A 27,376-nucleotide genomic window follows, 5' to 3' on the forward strand; every position below is an offset into this window, starting at 1 on the left:
TTCTTAGCTGTAGCTATTTGGCAAATGCTAATACAACAGTAATATTCATGCTTAGCACTCTGAAGAATATTACAAATGTGGATTAAGTCAGCCAGGAATCTCCAACAACAGATGGTCTACTGAAGGCAGAACTAAGGCAAAGCAAGACATGAGATTTAAGAATCTGAAATCTTTTATCATTTCTCCAGAAAAGTGAATCAGGGGAACCAAAGTAATTTTTCATTTACATAAGATGCACATTTGAGAGAGTCCTACCCTTAGAAGGCTAGAAGTGGTTTGGTTAGACTATTTCAAAAGGCATAGTACTAGAACACAATCTTCTCTTATTTGATTGCTTTTAATCTTAAGATCAGTTAAAAGCAACTCTGGTTGAAAAAAAAAATAACTCCAAACATATTGCATATGTGCATCTCAAAGGTTTGACAGAGTTTCTGCTATTTAGTACTCAATACCACACAGTGAGCACAGTCCTCTCAGAGTATTACTATACCTACAACAGCATCTATCAGCTAGGGTTGTTGTTTTCTTCATATATACATATAATATATTATTTATAGTCAACTTTCGAGTAAGTAGTTCCAAAAATTAAGTTAAATGAAATATTAAAAACAATTTTTCTGTTAGTACCAAAAGCAAACAACACAACTAATTTTCATTAAAACAACAGTAAACAATATGCATTTTTACAATATCCCTAAGATGGGAGAGGTGTAAAAAAACCCCCAAACCAACAAAAAAACTCCAACAAAACAACACAAAAAACCAACAACCCACAAACCTGCTTTAACAAGGAACTAGCGTTCTGCCTTGCAAACATCTGTGTTTAAACTGTGTAGAGTTTGTAAACAAGATGTTGGGCCTTTAGAAGTAAAGGCAAAAATGCTTTCCTTTATTATGGTATTTAAAGGCTATCATTTAAGAGTTTGTTTTTTTAATAGCTTGTCATTTATATAATAAAAACAAGTATTTGTACAAAGATGCAGTTTCTTTTTAAAAAAGCAGATCATTCGAGTGTTTCATACTTTAATATATAAACCAAAACATATGAAAGCTATAAAAACATTAATGTGTGCCATGTATTAAACATGTAGCCTTGTATTTTAATGCTTACACGTGGAGATTAAAAAAATTATCACAATGGAAATCTTATTTTCAATTATCATAAACAGACCAAAACACAGAGTAGAAACACATAATTTCTGAGACTCAACAATTAGCATCACTTACCCTCTCAAACATCAGCTGGGCTCAAGTTGAACAATGTAAGCACAAGCTAACATTCTACCAAATGACAGCATTACAAAATGCATTAAGAGATAATACTGCCAGTAAATGAATATCACAGTCTATTATTTTATTTAGTAATTTTTCTTTTAAAAGGCAGTTTGAATTGGTTTCACAAGGTTGGGGTTTTTTGCTGTTCTGCTATCAAAGGTCTTCTTTAATCCTGTCCTGTGAACAATTCAGTCAAATTACAACAAAAGAAAAAGACAAATAATAACAGACCAGCTATTTTTAACATTTTAATTATCTTAATTCCCCAGTGCTGTTCTTCCACTCTGCACAGGGGAAGTGTTTTATTTGGCACATTAAGGATAAAAAAGTCAAAAAAAACGAACTGAAGTTTACAAACCTCCAACTGAACATCATTGTTCCAAGTTCATTGTTCATCAATGTCATGGCAAAATTAAAAACAAAAAAAACAGACAACATAAGGAAAGGTCCTCCAATGATCAATATCATCAGAGCCTTGTTGCAGAAACAATATACATATATCAATGTTCAAACCAGAATCTTATCTCAAGTCCTGTTGTGCTCTTACTTACAGTGTGTAAATCCTCACTAAATGGCAAGGAGGCTTTGATGAACACATTTCACACTGTATTATTTTCTCTTAATATCAAGTTTTAACGCAGATACTTCAATATCTGTAAAGTCCTGTAAACTCTGGCTGCTTCCCAGTCGTCTGCACCAACTGCTCCACAGGCAGCACTGGTTCAGTTCAAGTAGTGTCTCACACTGTGGTATCTCCAAAGTCCTTGTTCCAGCGAATGTATGCTTCCAGGGTCTGAGGGCTCAAACTGCGCTTGATCTTCTTCAAAGATTCCGTGAAATCTGACAGCTTGATATTTCTCATCTAAACAGAAAATGGAAGACATCAGGGTCACAGGTGGTTTATGTACTTTGGTTTGTTCAAGAAGTACTTGAGTATTCACTTTTAACAAAACACATTCTATGAGTGCTGCATCTTGATGTAAGAACAAATTTCTTTCTACAGTGAGAGCAGTCATTCCCTGCAACCCCTCAAGAATGCAGTAGAGTCTCCATTGCTGGAGGTTTTGAAGATATGACTGGGCAGTGCTAAATAATCTCATCTAAGTTCTTTCCCATAAAAGGATGGACCAGGTGATCTTTCAAGGTCCCTTCCAACCCAGGGTATTCTATTATTCTATGACCTGATGCAAGAATCTTGTCATTTAAGACTACCAGGATGTACCATTTTTAATAAACTCGCTAACAGTAAGATCTGCCTTGTTACTTAATAGCTCATTAGGCTGGGTCATTACTTCCTGATTCAGTAGGTGGTGTGAGCTGATGCATAGGAGACATCACAAGAAAGTAACACAGTAACAGTAAGATGCTGTTATCCTCCTGCAACAAATCCTTCCAGCTTACAGCTTTAATCATGACTTCAGGGTAAACGCAAAAAGCAACTGAGAAATGGACTTTTGCTTCATTTCCCCCTGTGTAACTGTGGTTTGCACACACACCTGAACAGAAACTTCTGCAGACAGGACCAATTGCTTCCCTTTTTTTTAAAAATGTTTAAAGCTGCAGTTTGTGATCAAGAGCTTAATCTTTTTCTTTGTGATGGTCCATGTGAATGAATGCAAGTATTATACATACACATGCACAAACTCGTTTTACGTTCTCCCTAAGTTAACCTGCTTTATGCAAAGATGGGGTGGAGGGGGTAGAAGTAATTTCACATAACACTTCTGGCAATGTTCTTTGGAAGTTAACACTGTGAGAAAATAAAAGCCAGGCCTCTGACATCATCAGCTAGGTAACAAATACTGCAGTTCAGGGTAAAGACAGAACAGTCAGCTGACATGAAGAACAGACTTACTAACAGAAAAAGTGCTCTGAAGCCTGAAAGATAAACTACCCATGAACCTCATACATATGAGGACAGATCTTCTCAATCTCTATTTCTAAAGAATTTTCCTTAATGAAGACGTGATTAAAAAGAATAATAACCCCCCAAAATATCTTATTTTGTATGACACTACACAGAAAAAAAGACCTTAAAAGTTTCTAGTGAGAAAACATTATATTCAAAGGGGAAAATACAGCTGCTAGAACAGCTTACCTCACTGGCAGACATGTTCTTCACCTGTTCTGGTTTTAATTCTGTAAAAATAAAGACAGATGGGCAAGTTTCATAAGAAAAGTTTCATCACTTCTGATAACTAAAACATGTTAAAAGCACTTCTATTCTGGAAAAAAGCCACTTCAGCTAAAAATTGTATCTTTCAGCCTCAACACAGTCTCCTGTACAGAAAGGTACATGGTGTTTTTGACTCCTCCTTTCCCATTTATCAGCTCTTCAACCAGGCTGCTCCCACACTCGGTTACTGCAGATGCAGCACAAAGTGGTAGCAGAATTATTTCTTCTTCCTAAAGTATGGAAAACAGCACACTAGCAAACAGAGTTACCTTCCCCCATATTATTTGTGGTATCCACAACCACCCGACTGATTTTGAGGAAACAGAAGGTACAGTCAGCGAAGAACACTGAAATAAAATCAGGCAGGGCACATGACAGTGCTTCTTGCCCTATGCTGCACTCATGGGATCTAAACATTCTTGTATCATTCACCAATTTTTTTTTTTTAAACTTGCAATGCTCTCATGGTATCAATACTAACACCAAACATTTTGTTACCAGGGTACAAGAAAAAGAATCTAGGCAGGATTGGCAAGGATGATATCACAAAACATTTTCAAAAATATATTGTTTTATAGGGAATACAGGAGCAAGTGAAAAACGTGTTGCACAATGTTACACGGTCTTTTCTTGAAATGGACTTGCATGTGAAGTGAGTTCTCAGCAAAGTAAAGCCTGCATACCTAAATCCATACATAATTAATTCCACCACTCTAAATAAATATATTCAAATTCTTAGGAGACATGACGTCTCTTATGAGAGCCATTTAATGCAGTTCTGTTTCCCAGTTACTATGCAGGATTGTGAAAGATGTGCTTTACAAATTCAGCAGCTGAAAGAAAGTGGGTAAAAAAACATTACATTCCAACATCTGCTTTCAAGAGAGATCGTAAACTGGCAAAAATGCACGCTACAAGATTTAAAAAAATAATAACACAAATACACCCACAAAACATGAACAGACCTCTCCTCTCCATAAATAATTTAAGAGAGTTGCAACCATTTTTACTTATGCATAATAGGCTGGCATTACAGAACACTTCTGCTCTGTCTGCTTTTAGTACCTTTCTGTCAAGTAGGACAATATGTCTACAAACAGAAAACTAACACCAGATCTTCACAATCTTTTCTACACAAAAATCCCATTACTGGTCTCCACTAAACAAGATCAGTTCCCTCAGATGTGGCTACTGAACACGTAACTAGCTAGTTAAACAGAACAAGGAGAGGAAGTCTTGGAAAAATTATTCACATTAAAACTGTGGGTTTTTCCTATCTGGATATGTCAGAGAAAGAACAAGCATAAGTAAAACTCTAGCTCATTCACAACTGTCATCTGGATCACAATTCAACATTAAGAGTTAAAAATATAAAAAGCTATGTCATTCAAACTGTACCTAGAAAAACTCAAAAAAATTGATTGTTTCAGTTTTCCTTCCCTTAGACTCGGAAGAGATTTGACCCATTTATAAAGACAAGTAATGCAAACAGCAATTGCTATTCAAGTAATAATTTAGCTACAACAGAACTGACGACAGCCTCAGAAAGACAGTAGTTAAAAACCCTACAATTCAGTGAGAAACACTTCATACTGCTTTTCTCCTATGACACAAAAATTTTGTTTCACATGGTGAGGTGCTGAGGGGTTTTGTGTAAGTAAATCTTATAAAGAGGCTATTATGAGGAACAGACTAAAATCCAATGAAAAAGTTACATTTCAGAGGTTTGAGAAATATGAAGATGTAAGAAAATATATGTCCAATGTCAAAACCTGCTTACCTCGAATGGGGCCTAGGGCTGCATCCTTCGCTAATGCAGTTAGGTCACTTCCAGAGTATCCATCTGTCATTCTTTGTCAAAGGAAAAAGTAGGGTCAAGGAGGAAAGAAAAAACCAAAAAACGTGCTTCAAACCATATCAATTTAATTGCAGATAATCAAAATGTTACTTAATCAGGTGAAGTATTACTTTGATGTTATTTTGCAAGCTTAACAAATCAGAAGTGCATTCACTTTAAGGGATCTGTACTTCACTGCAAGTGATCTTTCACAGATTAAATTTGAAGTACAGATATTCAAGTCCCAAATAACATTCTAGGAAAAAAAAGTTAGGAACCTGGATTCACAGATGAAACCTGATCCCAAGCATATTTACTATTTCTCTCAGGAGAATTCTGTACCAGTAGTTTATCAACATTTGTCAATTATTGTAAAACCAAACCTCAACTGTCCTGTACTCCCTCAATCCTATCAGTAAAATGATAAATCAATACCATATGATATAAAGTAAACTGAAAGGAAGGTAAATTTTGCTACCACTAGGGTTGGTTTGTTTGTTTGTTTTATAAACCTGGCAGATCATCCAAAATCTTCAGAATTACATGCTAGAGAAAGAGGAGAGGGAGGGAGAAGAAGAGAAGGGAGGGAGGGAGAAGAAGAGAAGGGAGGGAGGGAGAAGAAGAGAAGGGAGGGAGGGAGAAGAAGAGAAGGGAGGGAGGGAGAAGAAGAGAAGGGAGGGAGGGAGAAGAAGAGAAGGGAGGGAGGGAGAAGAAGAGAAGGGAGGGAGGGAGAAGAAGAGAAGGGAGGGAGGGAGAAGAAGAGAAGGGAGGGAGGGAGAAGAAGAGAAGGGAGGGAGGGAGAAGAAGAGAAGGGAGGGAGGGAGAAGAAGAGAAGGGAGGGAGGGAGAAGAAGAGAAGGGAGGGAGGGAGAAGAAGAGAAGGGAGGGAGGGAGAAGAAGAGAAGGGAGGGAGGGAGAAGAAGAGAAGGGAGGGAGGGAGAAGAAGAGAAGGGAGGGAGAAGAAGAGAGGGAGGGAGAAGAAGAGAGGGAGGGAGAAGAAGAGAGGGAGGGAGAAGAAGAGAGGGAGGGAGAAGAAGAGAGGGAGGGAGAAGAAAAAGTCAAGGAGCCAAACTCTGTGGGAGCTTTTCCAGAACTAGACTTAATATTCAATTTAACCAATGAAATACTTTGGAGAATAAAGGCCTCCACACTAAACCAGGAAGCCACCAATACAAAATGCCAACGTAAGTGAAAATGAGTAGTACAGGTTACCTAAAGGAAAGTTTGAAAACAAAACCACCACCTTTATAGAGCAGTGGCTAGCTGCAGCAACAAGCTTTGTCTTCTGGAGATCATGAAGTCTGTTACAGTTTACAGAAGAAGTTGCAGAGGAGCAAAGGAACACAACATCATAATGGAGGTCGAATACTTCTTTTCCAAAACAAAATGGAAAAGGCAACAGGCAGGGTCCTCAACTTCTACATTTTCTCTAAAGCCTTTAAAAAACGTGTACTCAAGTTGCATTTGTAATTTGGTTCTTATATTTGCAGTTAGAATACAGGACACTGACTATGTTTTTCCTCCAGTTAGCTATTATTGCAGCCTGAATGTGGCATGAGCTAACAACCTTCAAGCACAGAGGGAATATATTCAGCAGGACTACACATCAACTTCTGCAACATTACTAAGAGGCTGAGAAATGCTACATCCAAGACAGTACTAACCTCTGGTGTACTACCACAAAGAGAAACAGACATCCTGCCTATCTTTGCTATCTCATGCTCTGTTTTCACTCCTTCCTGCCCCACCTGCTTTTTAGTCTAATCTCCTTCACACCCATTATTATATTTAGGTGACTAACAGCAGTACTGTGCAATCTCGATGATGAAAAACCTAAAACAACTCCATTTCATAACAGCAGGGAAAAATTAACCCACATATTCCAAATCAAATTTGGAAGTGAAAAGAACTGAAAATTATCCAGTGCTTGCTCTGTTAGTGCTGGCAATACATTCAACAAGCCTAGGGAGGCACCAGAAAAGAGAACTTGCCTTTTATCTGAAATGAATGCCAAGTGCAAAACTGGTGCTATCTTTTTGCATCAGGGAGGAAAGCTGGACTCCTTGAGGGGTGTGTGGAAAGAAGCATCTTCCTCCCTCCTCAAAGGAAAGAGCTGATAAGCATTTTCAACAACAGAACCTACACTGGGTGTCTCCTAAAATACGTACATATAAAACCACTTTCATACAGCCTGATAGGGAACCATCTTCCCCTAATGTATGCAATTCATGTTGTTGCTGTCGGATGATTTACATTAGTTACATTTTGAATGAATTAAGCAGTCTGAATGAATGTAGTGAGGAATATATTTATTCAGTATGGTTACAAAACACTCACCTAGCTAGTTGAGCCAACTCTTTTTGGGTTAATGGACTTCCTTGCTTGCTGAGAAGATTTTTTAGCAAAATCAATCTTGTCTGAAAAAAAAGATAAAATTATCAGTTGTAAAACTCGTTTTCACGGAACACTTAAAATTGTGTTGCAAGAACAGAACTACACTTTTGTCAGTTTTGCTTTTGTGCTTCACCAGTTTAAACTTGCCTATAGTGCTTGTGCAGTTAGACTGTACTATATCATCTCTTCAGGAGCAGATATAAGGACTGTGTGAAAACAAGATCAAGAGCCTAACTACTAGTATCAAAAATAAGTTGTTAGAATCTTCATCAAAAGTCCTGATCTCCTGTTGAACTAAAAAGCACTAGGAAAATTACTTTCATCTTTTGCAATAAAACACTCTCCTTTAGCCAAACAAACATGCTCCTGTAAGTCCTACTTCAGACTTGCCTATGTCTGCCAGTCTGTAAGTTTGGTACTGAGTAGCTACCACCAGATTTGCTACTAGTATGAGTGGAAAAAAAAGGCAAAAGCTTAAAATAGTTCCCAGAATTAATGCACATTGTATACGGCCAAGGTAAGCCAGAAGTTAGTTCACGGAATTGTAATCATCCACAAGGGCAAGTTAAGAATTGCCTATAAGTATCTTAAAAATATGAGTGAAAAACAATACTTACCTCCTCGTTTGGTAAAGACACATATACCCGTTTGGTGAATCGTCTGAAAAAAACCCCAAACATGTATACATTGTTCACACTATTCTGTAACTATTTAGCACATACAAATCTATCATTTGATTTGGTTAAGTGACAAAATTTCACTTCCATCATCAAACTCTAGGAAGCAGAACTGGAGTTTTTGAAAAAAAACACCAACCACCAAACAAAAAATATGCATAAGCCACTGGTGCCACTTTACTCTTATCTGAATTTGTAAGACTCCTCCCAGAGGGGAAACACTCTAAAGGCAGAAATACCACTGACTACCAGCAATGAAATGAAGCCTCTTTCAATTTTTACAGAAAAAATTTCTTCAGGCAGTGCTGACATATCTGTTTTCCTCAATCAAGAATGAAAAGAGAATAAAGTATGAGTACTTTCAACAAAAAAGTCCTAAGGCAAATCTACAGCAAGATCTCTAATTGCATGGGATGTCAGAAGACTATATTCACAGAGAAGAAATACTAGATTTCTGGTCCATCTGCAGTAGTGATCAAATTCTCTCATTTATTCTACCATTAAGATCCAAATAACAAAAAAGCAAAATATGACATTCAAGAAATTTAAAAAACACTGACTTGATCTCAACAGGTACTACTATTTCAGACAATTCCAAGACCATCATGATAGTGCAGATGCATCTCAAAAGAAAAGAGTAAAGCGCTTCTTTGAGAGGTTAAATAATTTAGCCTTGCTGAACAGCTTTTACTAATTACAAAACTTCACCAAGACACTAGGCAAAACCTGTTCTTCATAATGAGTATCATCTTACTGTATCTTCAGAAAAAGACATTTTGGTACCTGAGAACAGCATCATCAAGCTCCTGAGGCCTGTTTGTCGCTCCCATCACAAGGATTCTGTCCTCTCCAGAAGACTGCACCTAAATAATGTAGGAAGGCAAGACAGCTTTCAGTTTACAGAGTCTACATTTCAATTCAGCAGAAATACAACAAAACCAGTTAGAGACTTGCCATGTATTCAGCACACTGATGGGATCTCAATACATGTATGATTTGGGGTTTCTTTTCCATTAAGGTAGGTTTAAAATATTCCTCAGATAAATGTCAAGTCAAATCAGAAAAAGGTAAAAAAGAAACCCAAAAAAACTCTTTCTGGAAAAAAAACTGGGACTACAAAACTACAAAAGGCACTCATAAGTTTAGTCACCAGGAGATAACCATGTTGGAAAAGCCAGAGACTTTCTGCTGTTCTGGGGTTTTAACACCAAACACTATTTTGAAACTAAACTTTAAACTAAAGTATAGTCAGAACCACAAAATCAGAGCAGAGATCTATCTAACACAGGCCTCGCATGAATCCAGTAAACAAAACAGGCTATAAAATAATAGTAAAAGCAGAAAAACACAGCAATTTCCTTCCCAATTCACTCATTTTATAACCATGAATATGGAGACTTAGAGCTTCCAAATTTCAGAGAAAACACTGGGCTATCAGAGACATTCACTTAGTGTTCAATTCTTCATAGATTTAGGTTCACTGCTACCACACCATGTTAAAAAGGTTCCTCAAAAATGCTGTATGACATAGCTACACCTTAAATATGAAGTCAGCAAACTCTGCATTATGCTTATTTTTCCCTTTTTATTTTAAGGGAAATTCTGCATGTGTGTGTAATAATTTCTGCATATCACAGTCACATTGCATTATCTGTCCTGATTCATCCATTTTGGAGTTTTTCCCAACCTTGCTGTCTCTCCATGTTATCTGCTCCTCCTGTACCTAATTACTGTTACTTCACCACTGTAGCAATATTCATTGTGCTAATGGAACAAAAACTAAAACTATTCAAAACAAGAACAGTGCTCTGACAGAAAAATATTCTGATACTCATTTGTGTGTGTGTTCCACCATGAAATCCAGCTCCTCTTCCTGGGTACTGCATTCATGGCATTAAATACTTCTTACTGGATTTGGTCTTCTCTAGCTCATGATGCCAAGAAAACAGTTATAGTTCAATAAAAGGTGTACTAACACAGAAATGCATCCTTCTGATGTGTCAGAGCAGTGTATACATGAGATACTTATATAAATATAATCCGAACTAATTGTTTTAAATCCTCATCCCTCAAGTCTCACGCCTTGACAGTGCATGCTTGTGACACATTCCTTTGAAACCAAAAACTATTTAAAAGCCATTTAATCTTGCTTTGCTTTGCCAGAATAAAGAAAATTGACTCATCAAGCTATGTAATTGCAAACATGGATTCAACTCTCCGTGACCCTCAAATGTCCCTCTTGCCCTGTAAGAACAGTTGTCCTCACAGCTCCTTTAATAATGCCATCTGTTAACTCTTTCTTCTCCGTCCATAATCTTCCAACACATCATTACAGCTCATCTCCAGATCACTACTTTTCAGTCCAGACTGCATCTTCCAGAATACCACAGTAAGCAAGTAGAAAATTAAGACCTAGCAAAAAACCACCACAAAAAACTGTTTGCCAATTATGGCTAAGCCCCAGCAGCCAAACCCTTTTTAATTCACCTACAGGTTGTACTGGCACACACTACATTAGCCAATTTAGCCAAATCAAACAATACCAAGACTAAATACTTACACCATCAAATTCTATTAAAAATTCTGTTTTTAGACGCCTGCTAGCATCATGTTCACCTTCTCGTCTTTCACACAAAAGGCTATCAACTTCATCTAAAAAACAAAGAAATACATCTTAATTAAGCATATATCAAATGTATTTGATATCAAATGTATCATATATATGTATTTGCCTAGGGTCCTTTGCTAATATAGGGTTCCATTAAGAAAGACCAGATCTTTATTCTTTAGGAGACTGGCAGATTTTAGGAAAGTTTAAAAACTTGTGTCATGTGTTGGCCTCTGAATAGGTAATGCCAAGCACAGGTGAGAGGAGAAAAAAAAATATTAAAAAAAAATAAAATCTTTATGATGATTAACTGCTACTCAGGACAAGCAAAACGCATTTTTATGTTTGAAGTTTAATGGCCTTATTCTGTGAAGGCAGTACAGTATTTTTCTTTTTGAGAGCACCTCTTCCCACTATTACCAACAACTAAATAACATAATGGTAATCAAACATGCTTTATATGAACTACTGATTGGCCAGCAGGTCATACCTGAGACAGTTGTCCTGAGCTGCACAGTTACCCAAAAGAAGCTTACCCAACTATTCCAACAGTTAATTACTTACTAATCTTTGGTAAGTAAGATTATTTAAGAAAGTAAATAAAAGTTAATATCTAAGGTCTTACCAATAAAAATTATAGAAGGCTGAAGTTCTCTGGCTACTGCAAATAGAGCACGTACCAGTTTCTCTCCTTCACCCACCTAAAATAACAATAAACTGGTTTTGTAGGGGGTTAAAACTTTTACTACAAGACAGCTAACAGAAGGACCTACAGAAAACCTTGCTGGTAACCAACCACACTCAGTTCTTTTATACATATTCAGATTATCACTGGTTCCACACATACGGTATTGTTTAGATCTTAAAAAAAAAAAACAAACCACTACAACTTCTCTTATGACCACAACTGAGTTAACTGTCAAGAGATTTTGGTGTCTAAATTACCAGAGTGAAAGAGAGATAGGACCCAACTAATTCACTTTTTAAAGATGAAAAGCACCACAGCCACCCATCTGTATTACTGCCACCGCTGAGCTGAAAAAACCTGACATTGATTTATCACAACCACAAAACAATTTTTTAACTTCACAAGTCACTTTTTAAAAACTATGTTCATTATAGGCAACAGTTCACCAAGGATTCATCAGAAGTTGTTGGCCTTCCTAAGCCTCAATTAAAGCACAGGTGTTTTCAAATATAATTTACAGCCAGTACTTACATATTTTGAAGTCAGGCTCGCTGCGCTGATGTTAAAGAAAGTAGCATTTGATTCTGCAGCAACTGCTTTGGCCTAGGAAAAGGGGATAAACAAAAGTGCTTTTAAAAACAACCATATTGAAGATAGTTCTCTGCATCTGTAGTGACCACTCATGTCCTGATAGACAATTTTGAAAACCCCTATTTCTTCAAAGGGAACACCTTGTACATGGTACAGAAAATTTCTGTCCAGGCTACTTACAAATGAGAATGGCTATGCAGACAAATCAAAAGAGAAATTTCCAGACTCCCATAGACTTCTCTAATCCCATTAGCTCCACAGCCAACTACAACTTGCTTTCAGAAGAATAAAAATCTCCATTTCCTTTCAATTTATCCTGAATAGACATTTAAGCCAGTTTTAACTAATTTAGGGAAGCAGTTTAAGGCATTAGTCAGATCAAATGAAATAAAAAATTACCGTGTTTTTTCCCCTCCTTTATCTATGCAAAAGCTATTTTCAGAGGAAAGCTAGGGCAAGTAATCAGTTGGAATGCTCAGACTACCCCGTTCTTTATCAGTTTCACCATTTTCAAGAAATTATGATTCCCTGCTTACAGAGTCTAATTTTAATGATTAGCAATTCTATTCCAGTATGTCAAACATAACAGATGAGCCTACATGAGCTGCTCTACATTCCCACTCCTGCGCTTCAGAGCTGATCCAGCTCCAGTGTCAGCAGAGAGTGTAGAGCTGCAGCCACACCATGTGATCAGGACGATGTGCCCAGCTCAGCTGCAGCAGGACACTCGATGCTCCCTGCCTGATGCACAGCCATGGTGCTCCAGTTCCCCGGATCTAGCACATCATGCTGAGAAAAAAAGCTGTGGCTAGGCAGTTCCACAGCCCTTATACTCTTCGCACAGCAGTGTGCCAGTGAGACAATCCCTTCATTTGCTACTGTGCTCCTTCCCCATTTCCAAAACGTACTTCTAGTATGCTTCACTAGAGAGCAGAAAATTTCTCGTTCATCACCACTGTACAAAACAATTAACCCACTTCCTTTTGCTCTCTCTTAAAATGAGACCTGGACTTGCTGGTTTAAGTTGTAAAATATTAATTGACATAAAGGAAATAATTAAAGAGAAAACAGTTTAGCAACTCCCTCCATAAAATCCAGGGTTAAGAACAATTTTGCATTTTTATATATAAAACAACACCATAATACATATTCTGTAAGAATGTACAGTTTACTAGTCCAAGCCCCAAACTGAAAGCCACCCCTTGTGGTTACATTTTAAGCCCAGCAACTCATGCATGAAGTAATTTTCTCACCAACATTGTCTTCCCATTTCCTGGTGGGCCAAAAAGCAATAAACCACGTGCAGGAGCTCTCAGACCTGTAAATAACTGAAAAGGACATAATCACAAGTTATTTTCAAAGACCTGAATAAAATGCTGCTTTACCTTTGTAAGAGAAGGATTTAAGACTGAGGACACTGGCTAGCACTGATAGTAACAGCAGCAGTGACTGCCGTAACAGTACAGGCTTTGAGAGAACTACACTCTGTCAGTAACTTGACCTAATGCACACCACTATTGTTTCCTACACAGCAGCTAAATGATGTTCTAGTTGTTCTGTGCCTGGATGCACTGTGAAAGCAGTTTAAAACACTTTCCACAAGACAGACTAGCCTATCAAGTTTAAAGCATTCAATTCCAGTTAAAAAGGGAGTAATGCAGGTGTACAGTAGGAAAGCTAAAGTACTGTTCTTACTAACACCATATGGAAGAGCTCCTTCATCTTTCCTTATTAAATGAAACTTAAGCTTTCAATGAAATGACTTAAAATATTACTTAACAACCACCTACTCTCTCTGTGCTACTGACAGTCATATACTCTCTTTCTTTTCAATCTTTAGATTCATCTTTCCTACTCTATAAAATTGCCCCCACCATATGTAGCATCACAGCAAGCAAGTCTACAAATTCTCACAGAACACAACTTTTAGTTATTATTCTTGCTTTTTTTCTCTTGCACCTTGTCTTTACCCCTTCCCTCAAAAGTTTCAGAGTTTCTCTTTTGGTCTCACACTCACCCCTCCCTTCCAGCTTCCAGTAATTTCAATAAACAAGCAAAAGCAATAGGAGGGCATCTCATATACATCCCATGTGTAAACAGCACTGTTGGCAGGCACTTCTTTCCACAAGATCCATGACAATAAATAGCTCCATACCAGTGTTGTATTTCTGTCATGACTGACCAACACGTGTTTTCTCTATTATTTCATCATCCATAGCATTTTGTTTGTGCTTGACTCTGAATCCTAAAAGTAGTTACCCAGCTATTCACTGAGTGAACACTCCAGTGTTTCTGCTTTCCATGCTGCATACCACCAGGTGCATTTTTTGTCTGACTTCTTTTGTTTGAAATAATTCTTGGGGAATTCCACCATTTTTACACAACCCAGATTAAATCTGTAATTCCTCCTCACCTCACCTTGATCATCACCTACAGTTCAGCTGCACTGACATTTATTACTGAGATACACAAAGCATTTCAAGTTTTTGTTAACAGGCTAATTATACTGAACATGGTCTGAACTAACTGCTATAATTTCATTAGCATCTTACCACTGAAATGGTTGCAGCCAATCTTTCCTGCTTATCCTGCAATCTTTCCTCTCTCTTTTGCTCTCCTACAAAAATACCACTGGCTTGTTAAATATGAATTTGAGTGAATGAATATGAACTCTTTAAAACTGAACTGGTGTAAATTTACTAAGTATTCCCCCTGTAGTTCCCATGTCTAGTGTGTTCATTTACAAGGAATAAAACCAACCCTCTCTATTTCCAAGGAAAGGTTAAAAATTAATGGGATTCTCTGTCCTTATTAAATTTCAACCTACATCAAGGTCAGGCCCATTACTAGCTACAGTAATATGAGACAACCTTATTGAAGATACCACATTATTGGAAAAGCTACTCCAAGCCTCCCATCTCCAAGTCCTTCCTGCCCAGCTCACAGTACTGGTGTCACTGAGCAACACACTTGACACACTATTGCACTGTAGTAACAGAGATGCTGTAATGACATCTTCCTTCTGCATAACAACATCTGAGCACACACATTTCTTGCCAAAGCTTTGTTCTCCTTACAGCTCCTATTTCTGTGATGCTATGCCAGGTTTAGGGTTTCTTCCCTATGTTGCTTCAAAATCAGAAGCTGCATTAAGGGGAAAACCACAGAGCAGCTCCAGTCATCTGTCCATGTAACAAATGAGACCCACAAGCAAACAAGAAGTACAAACAGCAATTTTTCTTCAGTAATCACAGAATCATAAAGTAGGGCTGGGTTGGAAGGCACTTTGAAGATCATCTGCTTCCAACTTCCCTGTCATGGGCAGGGACATTTTCCACTAGATCACACTGCTCAAGGTCCCTTCCAATCTGGCTTTGGAAAACTACAGGATGGGGCATCCACAACTTCTCTGGGCAACCTGTTCTAGTGTCTCATCATCCTCATTGTGAATAATTTCTTTCTAATAGCCAAATCAAACCTACTCTCAGTTTGAAGCCATTTTCCCCTGTTCTGTCACTACCTGCCCTTGTGAACGGTTCCTCACCAGCTTTAAGTCTCTTTCAGGTACTGAAATAATGTAATAAAGTCAGCCTGGAGCCCTCCCTTCTTCAAGCTTAACAACCCCGATTCTCAGCCTTTCCCTACAGGAGAGGTGCTCCAGCCCTCCGATCATCTAGGTGTTCTTCCTCGGGACTTGCTCCAACAGGTCCATGCCCTCCCTGTGCTGGGACCCCAGAACTGGACACAGCACTCCAGGTAGGGTCTCATGAGAGCACTGCAGGAAATCACTGTACACCATTTCCTCAAAAGTACTGCAACTTTTAATAAGTTCAGCTTCAGAAAATGACCAATTTCATTTTTTTTTCTTAAAAGTAACTCAAAATTCCAGTAGTATGTAGACTAGGCCTGAATCTAGGCAGTCACAGTAGTTGAGGTACCATCTATGATAAATAAAAGCCTAAATTATCAACTTCCATACGGCCAAGTAAAGAAGAAATCTGCCCTCAAATATTATATATCTCAGTGTATTTATTTGTTCAGTACACTTCTTTGCATCCTCTCCATCTGTGAACAAACTATTCAGTGTGCAACCAACATCCCCACAGGGAGGATGACCACAATAACAACAACATTTTCCAATCAGACAGTGTCATGACCTAATTTACCTATACAAATCTCTCCCATTTCACCCTTCCAGTTGTGGGCTTTTCCTTTACATGGCCATACAGGGTTGGACACACAGCTATAGCTAATCTGGAACAGTCAGCCTGACAAATGGTGAGAAATTTTGTTTGTTTGCTTTTATTGTTTGTTTGTTTTATAGGATTGTGGGGGTGTTGTGGATTTTTGTTTGGTTTTTATAGGAGTTTGCGGCTTGCTGATTTGATTTGGGCTTGGGTTTTTTGGGGTTTCCTTTTTTTTCTTGCTCCACTCACTTTCTGCAACACTGATTAACCAGAAGACAAGGAATCACATGGTAATATTTTAACACATAAATCCTACATTCTTTTCCAAGATGGCTAGGACCCCACAGCTACCCATAGCAATCATAATCAGTAAAAACAGGATTCAAGAACCATAATTTCATGTGTGAGGCACAGTACATTTCTTTGATCCTGTCACAGATTGATAACAATAATACCCAGCTGCTTACCTCAGGTCTAAGAGAAGGAAGGATAACAATTTCTTGCAAAGCTTGTTTAGCCAGCTCCTGTCCTGCGATATCATCAAACTTGACAGCTGGCCCACTAACAAAGAAATGGAATACTAATTAGTCTAACAATGAGATACTCTTTTTCAGCTGCAGCTGACTAATTTAACACATTTGACTATTTATACAAAACCCTTTTGAAAAAATCCACAACCTAAGTTGCTAAGTATTTTAAGACATCCTTTTGCCAAAGTAGCAATTAAAAAAAACATCCAAAAATTAATCAAAAAACCCAACAAAGTAGAAGCACCAATTTCATTCCAAATGGACCAGGATTGTACTGAATGCAAAACTGATTTACTGGATTGAAAAGCTTACTGTTCTTCTTACTTACCTATCAACAACTTCATTTAATATAAGATTAGCGAGATTGCTATCTACATTCCTAAATATCTTTGTGTCTTTCTTTTTCCGAGGAGCAGTGGTAGGAGTAGAAGGTTTATTTGTTCTGCTATTTTTAGGAGCGGCCTGGAGAGGGGAGAAGAAAAAGAAAACCACCAAAAATTTCAGATTAATATTTTGAAAGTGTAATGTTAAACAAAATAAGATCTACATCTAATTTGCTCCTGTAAAACTATGTTAAACAAATATCCAATCTTCTAATGCTGTATTTTGCTACAAATGATATTATCATATTATTCAGCCATAAGTAGAACATCTTAGGCCCCGGTGGTGAAGGGTCTTTGGTTTGAGGTTTTTTTGTTTGATAATTAATTTATTCAGCTACAGTGTTTTTCCCCCAGTATACTCAGGAAACAAGCATCACAAACCACCTCAAGTTCCCAATACCTATAATAATTCCTACTGCTGTCATACTTGGTAGCAAGCCACTGAAAAGTCTTCATATTATATTATAGCATCAATAATGTTTTAACAGAACAGTTATGTTCAGCCCATTCTGCTTTTTATTCTACTTTACTGGGTAATAAGATGGAAGGGAAAAAGATGGGTCAACAGAAATGCTGTATTTTCTGTATTCTTACTATAGGACTTACTTCTCTGTTTCAGTCCCAGCCTAATCATAATTTGCTTTTCAATGTGGTTGCAAAACACGGGTTTGCAACCCGCGTGCAAAACACTCGCATGCATACAAGCTTCAGAAGAGAAGAACATGTAGGGGAAAAAATCTTGTAGCTCTGGAGTAAGAGGTTTTTCCCTCCATCTATTACATACTAGAAGTAACATTATTTTTTCTTCTACGTAACTTTCACTGAGCTTCCCATGCAAATTTAAAAACAAGTAGTATTTATTACTGTGATTATACTTAAAATCTTTTTGCCCATGAATCCCACCTGATGCCATCCAATTTCTAAAATCCACTTTGCAGAATATCTCAAAAGGCCTAGCTAAAAATTGGGTGTTTCAGTTTTTTTAAAAAAAACCTCTCTGCTGCTACAATACTGCAATCAAGGCATTAAATCCAAAGCTTCTTCTGGAATTTACACTTGATTATTCAAGTGTTTACTCCCATATTTATCCTCACTATACCTTGTGAGCTGAAGGTGTAGGGTTAGGTGCTGGTCTAGACACAGATGATGATACCCCACTGTAGCTGGGCGTTCTGTGGTGACCTGAAAGGCCTGTGGATCCAGTTTTTGCAACAGTCTTTGAACGAGGAAGGGAATTACTCGTGTGTGTTAAGGGGTCCTTCTTTTTTGGAACTGCTCCACTTTCTATAAAGAAAACCGGTGTCATAAGAACATTTTCAGCAGTCATACTTTTACCAAACTGCAACTAGTAGACAGAATTGTTGAAACATATAATACCACATTATATATATATAAGGTACATTTCTAAAGAGTTTAATGTTTTTAAGGGGATATTGACTGCTGCTTTCAGCTACAGTTAAAATTCTAATTTTTAGGAGCTCTCAAAATGAACCCTAGCTAGCCATCCTAAAAAAGCCAGAGGTAACTTAGTCCTGTTATCAAGGGAATAACACAATCTATTCCTTATGATGCAAAGTCTTTTGGCTTGTGTTCTGCTGTCTTCTTTCTCAAGAACTCTTAAAAATAATCATTACAATGACTCCCAAATTTCAAGCCTTTACATTCAGGGTATTGATTCTTCAAGTGATGTTAGCAGGCTAGTTAACTGGATGCCACCTAACATTATCTAGTATTTTCCACACAGAAGCTTCACCAATGCATTTTATCCGGAAAAATTATAGTAGGAATTATATTTGCAAGTGACTGTCAGGCGTTTTTTTCTTTCAATTTGCTTTCACTTTAGGAATCTTGAGGTGTAAGTAAATTCTGAATGGACAACCCTGAAGCAGCTTATCTTCCTACATTAAAAATTAAGTTTTTAAATATATTAAAATATCACCAGACATTCCATTCATACTGCTTATGCACCTTTATGATGAAGCTGAAACATCTCAAATTAGGTGACAGATAAACCTGAACTATTGGCCACAGTTCATCAAACTACAAAAAGCCATTTTGATCCAGAGTAAACAAAACAGCACTGGATGTCTACATTCTCCGTATGAGATACACTATAAAATAAAGCTCTTTGGCACAGAAATGGCAAGTAAAAAATATCAAATCGGAGATTAAGAGATAAGAAGGTGATACAGCAAACAGGCAGGTTGGTCAGGCTGGTTAATGATTAGAGCACAGCTTTAGATTAGGGTATATTTTTGTGGTGGGACTACACTACTGGAAACTGTCTAGTACAATACTGTTGTCTGTGATGGAAACAATAAACACCATCTTATTTTTTATCCTTTTAAAAGGATTAAGGAGTCTGTTGATTAGGTAAGAGAAATAGGGCATCACAGGCAAGGAAGCTCAAAACAGACTTCAGCTACACATGCCTTCACTAGGACTGAAGAAACTTGCAACTCAGTTTGACCTGCTGGTCTTAAGGAACAGACCAAAAAAACTCTGATTTTTAAGGAAATTAGTGACTCTGTGAAGTATTCTTATCTTATAACATTGCAGCTCAATGAAAAATAACTTTAAGTAAAAAGCCTCATAATTTTAAACTCCATGTTTAAAAATCTCAAAGAATACTTCAGTCAAACAGTACCATGGAAGGCTCATTTAATTACTTCTATGTTCTCAGCCTCCTTAAACATACTACCAGGACCAAATATCTACACACCCTGCAGGTATCCTTAGCAATTCAGTGAAAAGGTTTCTAAAGCCCTTCTTCAGTCACAAATCTAGCCCTTTTTAGAGTTACATAAACTCTGCAGGAGTCACAATAAACAATGCAGATGTATCAATATGCAAGAAACAAGGCAACTTGAAGAATATAATTAAGTATATTTAGCTGTAACATGTTTCTTCTTAAAAATCAAATGAACAAACCAAAAACAAAACAAGAAAAACCACCAAAACTGGCTACTGACTAAAACAGAGCTCCAGAGCTGGATACTTAGTCATTCATGCACAGGAATTTTGAAGTCACAAACCCTTTTAAAATTAGACATACCTAGTAACTTTCAAGTTCAAAAAACAATATATGATTCTCTTAACACATCTAGCTACTCAGCACTTTGAGTAGTGCAATTTAATCAAAAGGTGGCACTCAGCTTGGCTGGGATTTTTTTAGCCTGCCTCACCCACATTTGTACAGCTTGCTTGACATCAACATCAGAATGCTTCAAAAATCTAAAACAGTTTTTCTCCATGTCCTTCACCCTAACATGCTGCTCAGTTATCTCATTCTCTCAGAATTACCCCCACAAGCTGAGAACAATACACAGATACTGCAATTTTGAGGGTCATAAAACTGCACAGGTAAGGAGTATTTCAGGAAGCTGGAAACAGAAGGGAAGAAAGAAGGGAAAAGAGACAAGAGACAATTAATACAAATTATGATTTACTCTAACTCCTCCAGGACTCAGGACTGGTAAGGTTACATGTTTTGTTGTCAGTCCTGATGGGTAGCACATAAAGAAGCTATAAAGAAGCACTAATGAACAGGCTCCTGAATGTAAAACAAAAAGTTGTTTGCTGAATGTCAGTTCCAGAGGGAAGCTTCATTTTATATGCAAATTTGCATTGAAACAACAAAAATGTTATAAAATTGTTCAGAATTACAATTTACCTAAAGTTTATGTGTTTCTAAAGCATGAAGTTATTCAAGTGAACATCATATGCGAGACAGCTCCTACTGTTCCATTATGCAAGATACATACATTGCCGTAACAAACGCAAAACCCCCCCAAACACATTTCTTACCCATTTTTATTTTTTATCTACTGAAAGACTGGAAATAGATAGCAAATAACTTTAATGCCTTCATAATATCTCCAGCAGCCTTTTGCCAAATGTTTCATTGTTCTGTTTAAAACAATAAGGAAGTACCTAAAACAAAACATGTTCTCATCACAAAGAGACACCATGGAATTTTCTCAAGTGTATCTGAAGCACTGGACAGTTCAACTGCCTACTTCATGTACACTTATAGGATAGTAATAGATGCTTAATCAGTTTGATTTTACTCTCTAATTCTGGACAGAATAATTTACTTCATAGCTCCAGGCTAACACCACTGGATTACACAGACATAATAGCTGTCTGGTCCTATAACAGCCCTGCAATTTTCATCTGCCATCCAAATACACACACAACATAAATTACAAACAAGCAGGTAGCAAAATTTTGTCTGGGGCTTTCTGTTTGTTTAATTGTGATAAGCTGCAGACACAGGTACCCAATTTTAGACTCCCTTACAGAGAGAAATATTAAAAGTTATTCTATTATACGGATACTTATTATATTAAACTGGTCTTAAAGATAAACAAATGTGTTTGAACACATCTAAGAGAAGCTTGATTTTATTAAATACCTGGAAATGCAAAAACAGAATTATGCAGCTGTAGCTCATTTATTTAATATAACAACATCCTTTATATTTCTAAAAAGCAAATTCATTATATTTTCTTTTCTGTATTTAAACCAGATTAAAGCACATATCAATAAAGAAGCTTCTACTAGTCTATAACTTCTTAAGCATCCCAAAGAAAGTTTCAATTCAAATTAATAGCAGCAATTCCAGTACTGCAGAACAATTTCCAGCCTTTAGTTGTGACATCTTAAAAATTATCAGGGAATACTCCTCAGAAATCCCCTACATCTGTCTATTGATAAGTAATATAAAGGGACTAAAACAAGTCACTGTACATGGTCTGTGGACACCAAGTTGGAAGAAAAATCCACCAGTCCAAAATTATCTGTAACTTTATGTATGCAGTTTCATTAAAAAAACAAAACAACAAACCCAAAAACCTTTAAATTGCTGCTTTAAACTTGCAGCAATTACAACACTGATCATTATTCAGAATCAGCATTCACAATAGCCCCTGAAATTGCAATTCTTCAAAAATTCAGTTCAGACGTTTCACATAGGTAGAGCCAAGTAATAAAAACTACTCAACAGAAAACTCCAGCAGCTAAGGAGGAAAGGCTGCATATTTTCAATGGTAGCACAGCTACACAAGCCAGGAATTGCAGCTGTTCTCCTTTCTGAACTGACAGACACATCAAAGATCTGCTTTTGTCAAATTATGCTATTAAAACAATCTTACTGCTACTAGTTCTTCTACTTTGGGAACTCCTTTGAAAACTTCAATATTAAAAATAGAACTTTTGCACCATGACAAACATTTTCAGTGTATGTCTTCTATTAAAGACAGGCCAGCAACTCCTTCCATGTGAAAACTGAGATAAAATACTAGCTACCTGCACAGTATTCATGTTGAGGTAATAGAAATGTAATACTTTCTCTGGTGATCCATCAGGCTGAGATTTACATGTGAAATGGTATACACTGTAATTACTTAATACTCTAAGTATTGCATGACTAGTAAATGAGTTCATGAAACTTAAACTCTGCCTTTGGCAAGACTGGTATAATCTCCTTCCCTAGGTTATTAAAAAAAATAAAAATAAAAGAACACAATGCAAAGGAAAACAAGCACATTTGAGGGGTGAAAATATATTTAAATTGTTTTACCTCTTTCTAATTTAAGACTGCTATGAGAAGAAGATAGATGAATATTAAATTAATATTATTTCCAAGTAAAGGTCTGGGTCAAGGCTAGTTGTTATTGCTCTTTAGATAAGTTACTGTGTAGCCCTCTGCAACTGAAGGGCAGATGATATTACTGCTATGAGTCTTGAAAACTTCAGTCTATAGCTTGAAGATAAACTTTCAAGAAAAATCTCTAGCTATTCATGTAAATTTGGAAACCACAAATGCTGAAGAGATCGGCAGTCATTTGTGTCTGATCAAGTAAACTGGTCAGGAAGGCTGACACAAAGAGTATCTTGAGAGAACAAAGAATCTCAAGTCAGTAACACTTTGGAAGTATAAAAAATGTGCAACCTGGCTGTGAGAAAATCTTACACAAAATTATGAAGCAAAAACATCTGTAAAGACTTTGCCTTTAGAGGCAAATAAAAGAAAGCAATGTAACTTTATAGAAAATGGGAAAAAAGACTGTTTACATTAAAACTAAGAATGACCATGTTTCATACTTCATAAAAATCCAGAACTTTTAAAAAGCCCAACCTGATTAGGCAACAGGGCAGGTAATACTTTCCACAGACAGAAAACTAAGCTTATGCCAGAGCCCTGTGGCTCAATACCTCTGAAGTACCTCTACCTTCTCAGGTAGAGACAACAGCTCTGATCTGAAGTAGCCTGCAAACTGATTTTGTAGTTTTGGAAGAAATTCTGTCATCTACTTTACACTTTTAAATTATTAGAGATGTCCATATGAAAATACTATTTTACAGGTATAAAGGAAGAACAACAGCAAGATGATTAGCAGATTGAAGCATAACCACCTTTTTACACTGCTTTTAAGAAAAAAAAGTATTAGTAATAAGTTCTTACAAAAAACACTCTCTCAGCCCACATCCCAAAAAGAGATAAAGCAAGCACAAGAGCACAGCCACCAGCCATTTAACAAGTCCAGATGCCTGTTAATAGCCTGACTTTTATGGTACTGTATCAAGGATCCCACAGCTGCAAACGTTCAGTACTTTGGGTAATCCTTGGACTTCCACAGCTTTACACCCTGTTTAGGGACAAAAAAGTTTATTTCTGCTATTTTAGCAAGTTTGGTTCAATCTTCCAGGAAAAGATTAAAACAACATTCTTTAACAAAATGCAAGAGCTGCTGCCATTCCCCCCTCATTTCAATTGCATATCACTTTATTGATGTAAAAACCCCCTGAAATTTAAAGTTGCTTGATAAATATTCACAGTATCATAAAGGAAGAGCTAATTAATGTAGGCACAACATTAACAATATAACCTATATATCCGACACTAACACTTTCTAAAACAGGTTTAATGTAATTCCTTGAAGAATGCTACATGAGAAATATTTTCTCAAATGTTGCCTTAGTAAATAGATTTGAATTCTATGACAGTCATTGTAAGAGAAAACCGAATACTACGAACTAAAACAGTGTTGCCAAAGCCATGGAAAAGGATGGAATGTATTTTATACAATGCCTTTAAAAACAGAAATATAAATTATTTTATTTTAAAGCTAGTGGGGCCAGAATACAGCATTGCATTATTTTGCCTTGTAATAGACCAGGAACTGAGAGACATCCCCTCAATAGGTGCTGGTAAAACCAAACCCACCTGACTGGAGATGTCCATTGCGGCATGCCAGGTTAGTACTGTCATTATAGACCTCCATTTGCGGCTTGGAAATTTGCAAAACTGCCTGCAGCTTCTCTACATAGTAGAACAGAGGGGGAGGGAGGAAAAAGGACAAAATAAACAAACAAAAACCAAAAATGAACCAAGAAAATTTATGTATGTTGAACACAGAAATGTCAAGTTTGGCTTTGTTATAGTTAAAGATAAAAGGAGTATTTCTATCTATTCTACATATTCAGCAAATGTGTAAGAAAATTCTGTTAGTATGAGCATGACTGAAAACAGCTTTAAAACTCACCCTTTATGGCTGAGTTAATTACAACAATCTTTCCAAATCTAATGATTGCAGTTACTTCTCAAAAGCAATGTTCAGGACTAACCCAACTTAATTTAATGAATATTTATGTTGATAACACATTTCTGAAAGTTCTCCTCAAGGTGTTACTTTTGACCAGGTGCAAGGAGTCCTCACTTCTCTACATAATACATGTTCCACTTAAGTAGCAACTGCCAGTTCACATTTTACAGAAACCTTCAAACTTCAAGCAGAACACCACATATACATTACAGTGATTTCTTTTGAGTCTCTATTTAGGTATTTAATTGCCTTGAAATTAACTCGAAGTTGCCATGCAAATCGCATTCTTTAGGAAGATTAACTTCAGAAATACCTGAATACAATATTTATAAAGCTAAAGATTAAGGAGAAAGAAATTAACTCTGAGAAGTAATGAAAACCAGCCAAACCAGAAGTCAAAGAGGTGTAAGGCTGCAAACACAAAAGAAAAGTTAAGGACTACTTGTTCTCTGCAGCCCAGCTACCACTTCCGCTTTTCCCACTGCAGTTAAAGACCTCTAGGCCATACTTTTGGGACCCTTTACTGCCTCTCCCACCTTTATTTCACACACATCCCTCTTGTTTTAAAAACCAACCACAGTCTGTGAGGATGCAAGGCATACTCTGTCAAGCTCTCTCATTCCCTGCCTTTTTTTTATACCTCTTCTGCTCTCCCCCGCAAGAGGTAACACTACCAAGAAGCTGCAAGAAAGGGGATGTCCTCTGGTAATATGAAAGTATATATTGAGTGCAAAAGCAGACAAATTCTACTGAAAAAGTACACAGTAAAGATCATAAATAACCTGCCTGGAGGAAGAAGTGCCATCCAGAGCCTGCAGATGGTACAACCAACATGCATGAGCACTTCCTTCCTTAGACTTTTTTACCTGTTACAGATCTTTCTCTAATCTTTCTGCTTCATTCCTTTCTTCTTCTTCCTGCTCCTGATCACTCACTGCTTAGCTTTCCTGAATAGTATCTCTACACTTCATAGTTAAAGTGATGGCTTAATAACATTTATGTTGGACAAGATGTGGTTTAGAATGAAAACTTGGTAGTCACAGGTAAATATGAAAAGCTGAAGGTCAAGATTAGTACATGTACACAAAGTTTACCTCATTTTAAATTGAAAGCTTTGAAGAGTCAAACAAAAAAATGTCAGTCATACAAGAACAGCCCAGAAGTTACCCTCTTGAGCTTTCCTCTCCAGAAGGGTAAGTAGCTCTTTTAGTATTACTGACTGCAGAGAGTGTACTACTTTAGTTGACACACCACTACCAAAGGAGGCAGCAGAATCATCTATTCCCTGCCCAGTGCATGCAACCCAAATGGAAAGAACATACAGAAAGCTTAGGAAAGAAAATTAGTATTAATAGATTTTTAAGATATTAGATAACCAGCTGAGTTTTGAAGAACGTTTCTGAGCATAACAAAGAAGACTTTCAATTAGCCTGTGCAGGAATTCAGGAAATGCTATTTGTTTCAACACTACAATTTGACACTGGGGTTCTACAATTATCAATGCTTAGCCAGTTCCACATATTCAGGAACTCCAGTGCTCCTACCAAAGAAAAAAGCAAAAACATAATCTAACAGAATCTAATCACAGTCCAGTTTCAATTAACAGTCCTCTCATCACATTGCTTATTAACATGTCATTTTAGTACTGCACATAAAATTTCAAGAAGCAAATATATAATCTTTCTTTAGGGACAGTATAGCTGTAGGATCCTCTGGAATATCAAAAATAAATTACACTGAGCTTTTAAATATTATTCCAGGGAATTATAGGATACCATCATCTTCCACTTAAATGCTTTCTCCCTATTTTTCCAGATACTGACAGAAAGTTTACAGATTCTTATTCATTATTTCACCTTGATGATACAATGCTGACATAAACCTACCAAACAAACAGCACTGCACCCACTGTCTTATTTAGGCAACACTAAAGCTTGAGTTCAAGGAAACTAATTTCTACTAAAAAATGCTACCCTGCAATGTAAGCCTGAACCAAAAAAGTACCATCTTCTCCAAGAAAGTGAAATATTCCAAAAGGTGTCCATTAAAGACAGTATCTATACAGGTAGAATAGAGGAATATTAAGACCCTCCAAAGAGGATACTGAAGACAGATACTTGAATTATGTGTCACATACACCCTTCAACCAAAACACTAAAGCTACACTAAATACACAGGAAGGCACTTGTGACAGAAATCTATGCCCCTACAGAAAGCCTCTCTGAAATGAGAGAGCACAGACTAGTAAAACACATAAATAGCATTAGAACTGAATAGTGTTGCAATGACCATCTATCCTTTGGAACAAGCTGCCAAGTGTATTGACTGTAAAAAAAAAACACCCGCGTGCCTGTCATTCTAAATACATCAAATTCAATGACTCTAACATGGGTGATCAGTCATCCAGGAGAGGCCAGGTGT

General features: G+C 37.0%; 1 protein-coding gene across 4 annotated transcripts in view; it reads right to left on the bottom strand.

Annotated features, from left to right (window-relative positions):
• SPAST (spastin) overlaps positions 1-27,376 on the bottom strand; it is a 35,955-nt gene continuing 8,579 nt past the window's right edge. For 2 of the 4 annotated variants that reach the window (XM_062490273.1, XM_062490272.1), the window contains exons 4-17: positions 24,577-24,672; positions 18,445-18,629; positions 17,291-17,424; positions 16,900-16,993; positions 13,499-13,573; positions 12,186-12,257; positions 11,592-11,667; positions 10,919-11,010; positions 9,142-9,221; positions 8,299-8,341; positions 7,625-7,704; positions 5,232-5,302; positions 3,374-3,414; positions 1-2,137 (exon numbers count right to left, since the gene is read on the bottom strand). In XM_062490273.1, the coding sequence (XP_062346257.1) occupies positions 2,015-2,137; positions 3,374-3,414; positions 5,232-5,302; positions 7,625-7,704; positions 8,299-8,341; positions 9,142-9,221; positions 10,919-11,010; positions 11,592-11,667; positions 12,186-12,257; positions 13,499-13,573; positions 16,900-16,993; positions 17,291-17,424; positions 18,445-18,629; positions 24,577-24,672 (1,262 nt within the window). In that variant the 3' untranslated portion in view covers positions 1-2,014. The remainder of the gene's footprint in view (positions 2,138-3,373; positions 3,415-5,231; positions 5,303-7,624; positions 7,705-8,298; positions 8,342-9,141; positions 9,222-10,918; positions 11,011-11,591; positions 11,668-12,185; positions 12,258-13,498; positions 13,574-16,899; positions 16,994-17,290; positions 17,425-18,444; positions 18,630-24,576; positions 24,673-27,376) is intronic. The other 2 variants (XM_062490275.1, XM_062490274.1) reach the window with 1 other exon arrangement.

The sequence above is a fragment of the Cinclus cinclus genome, chromosome 3, assembly GCF_963662255.1.
Source record: "Cinclus cinclus chromosome 3, bCinCin1.1, whole genome shotgun sequence".
Lineage (NCBI taxonomy): Eukaryota > Metazoa > Chordata > Aves > Passeriformes > Cinclidae > Cinclus > Cinclus cinclus.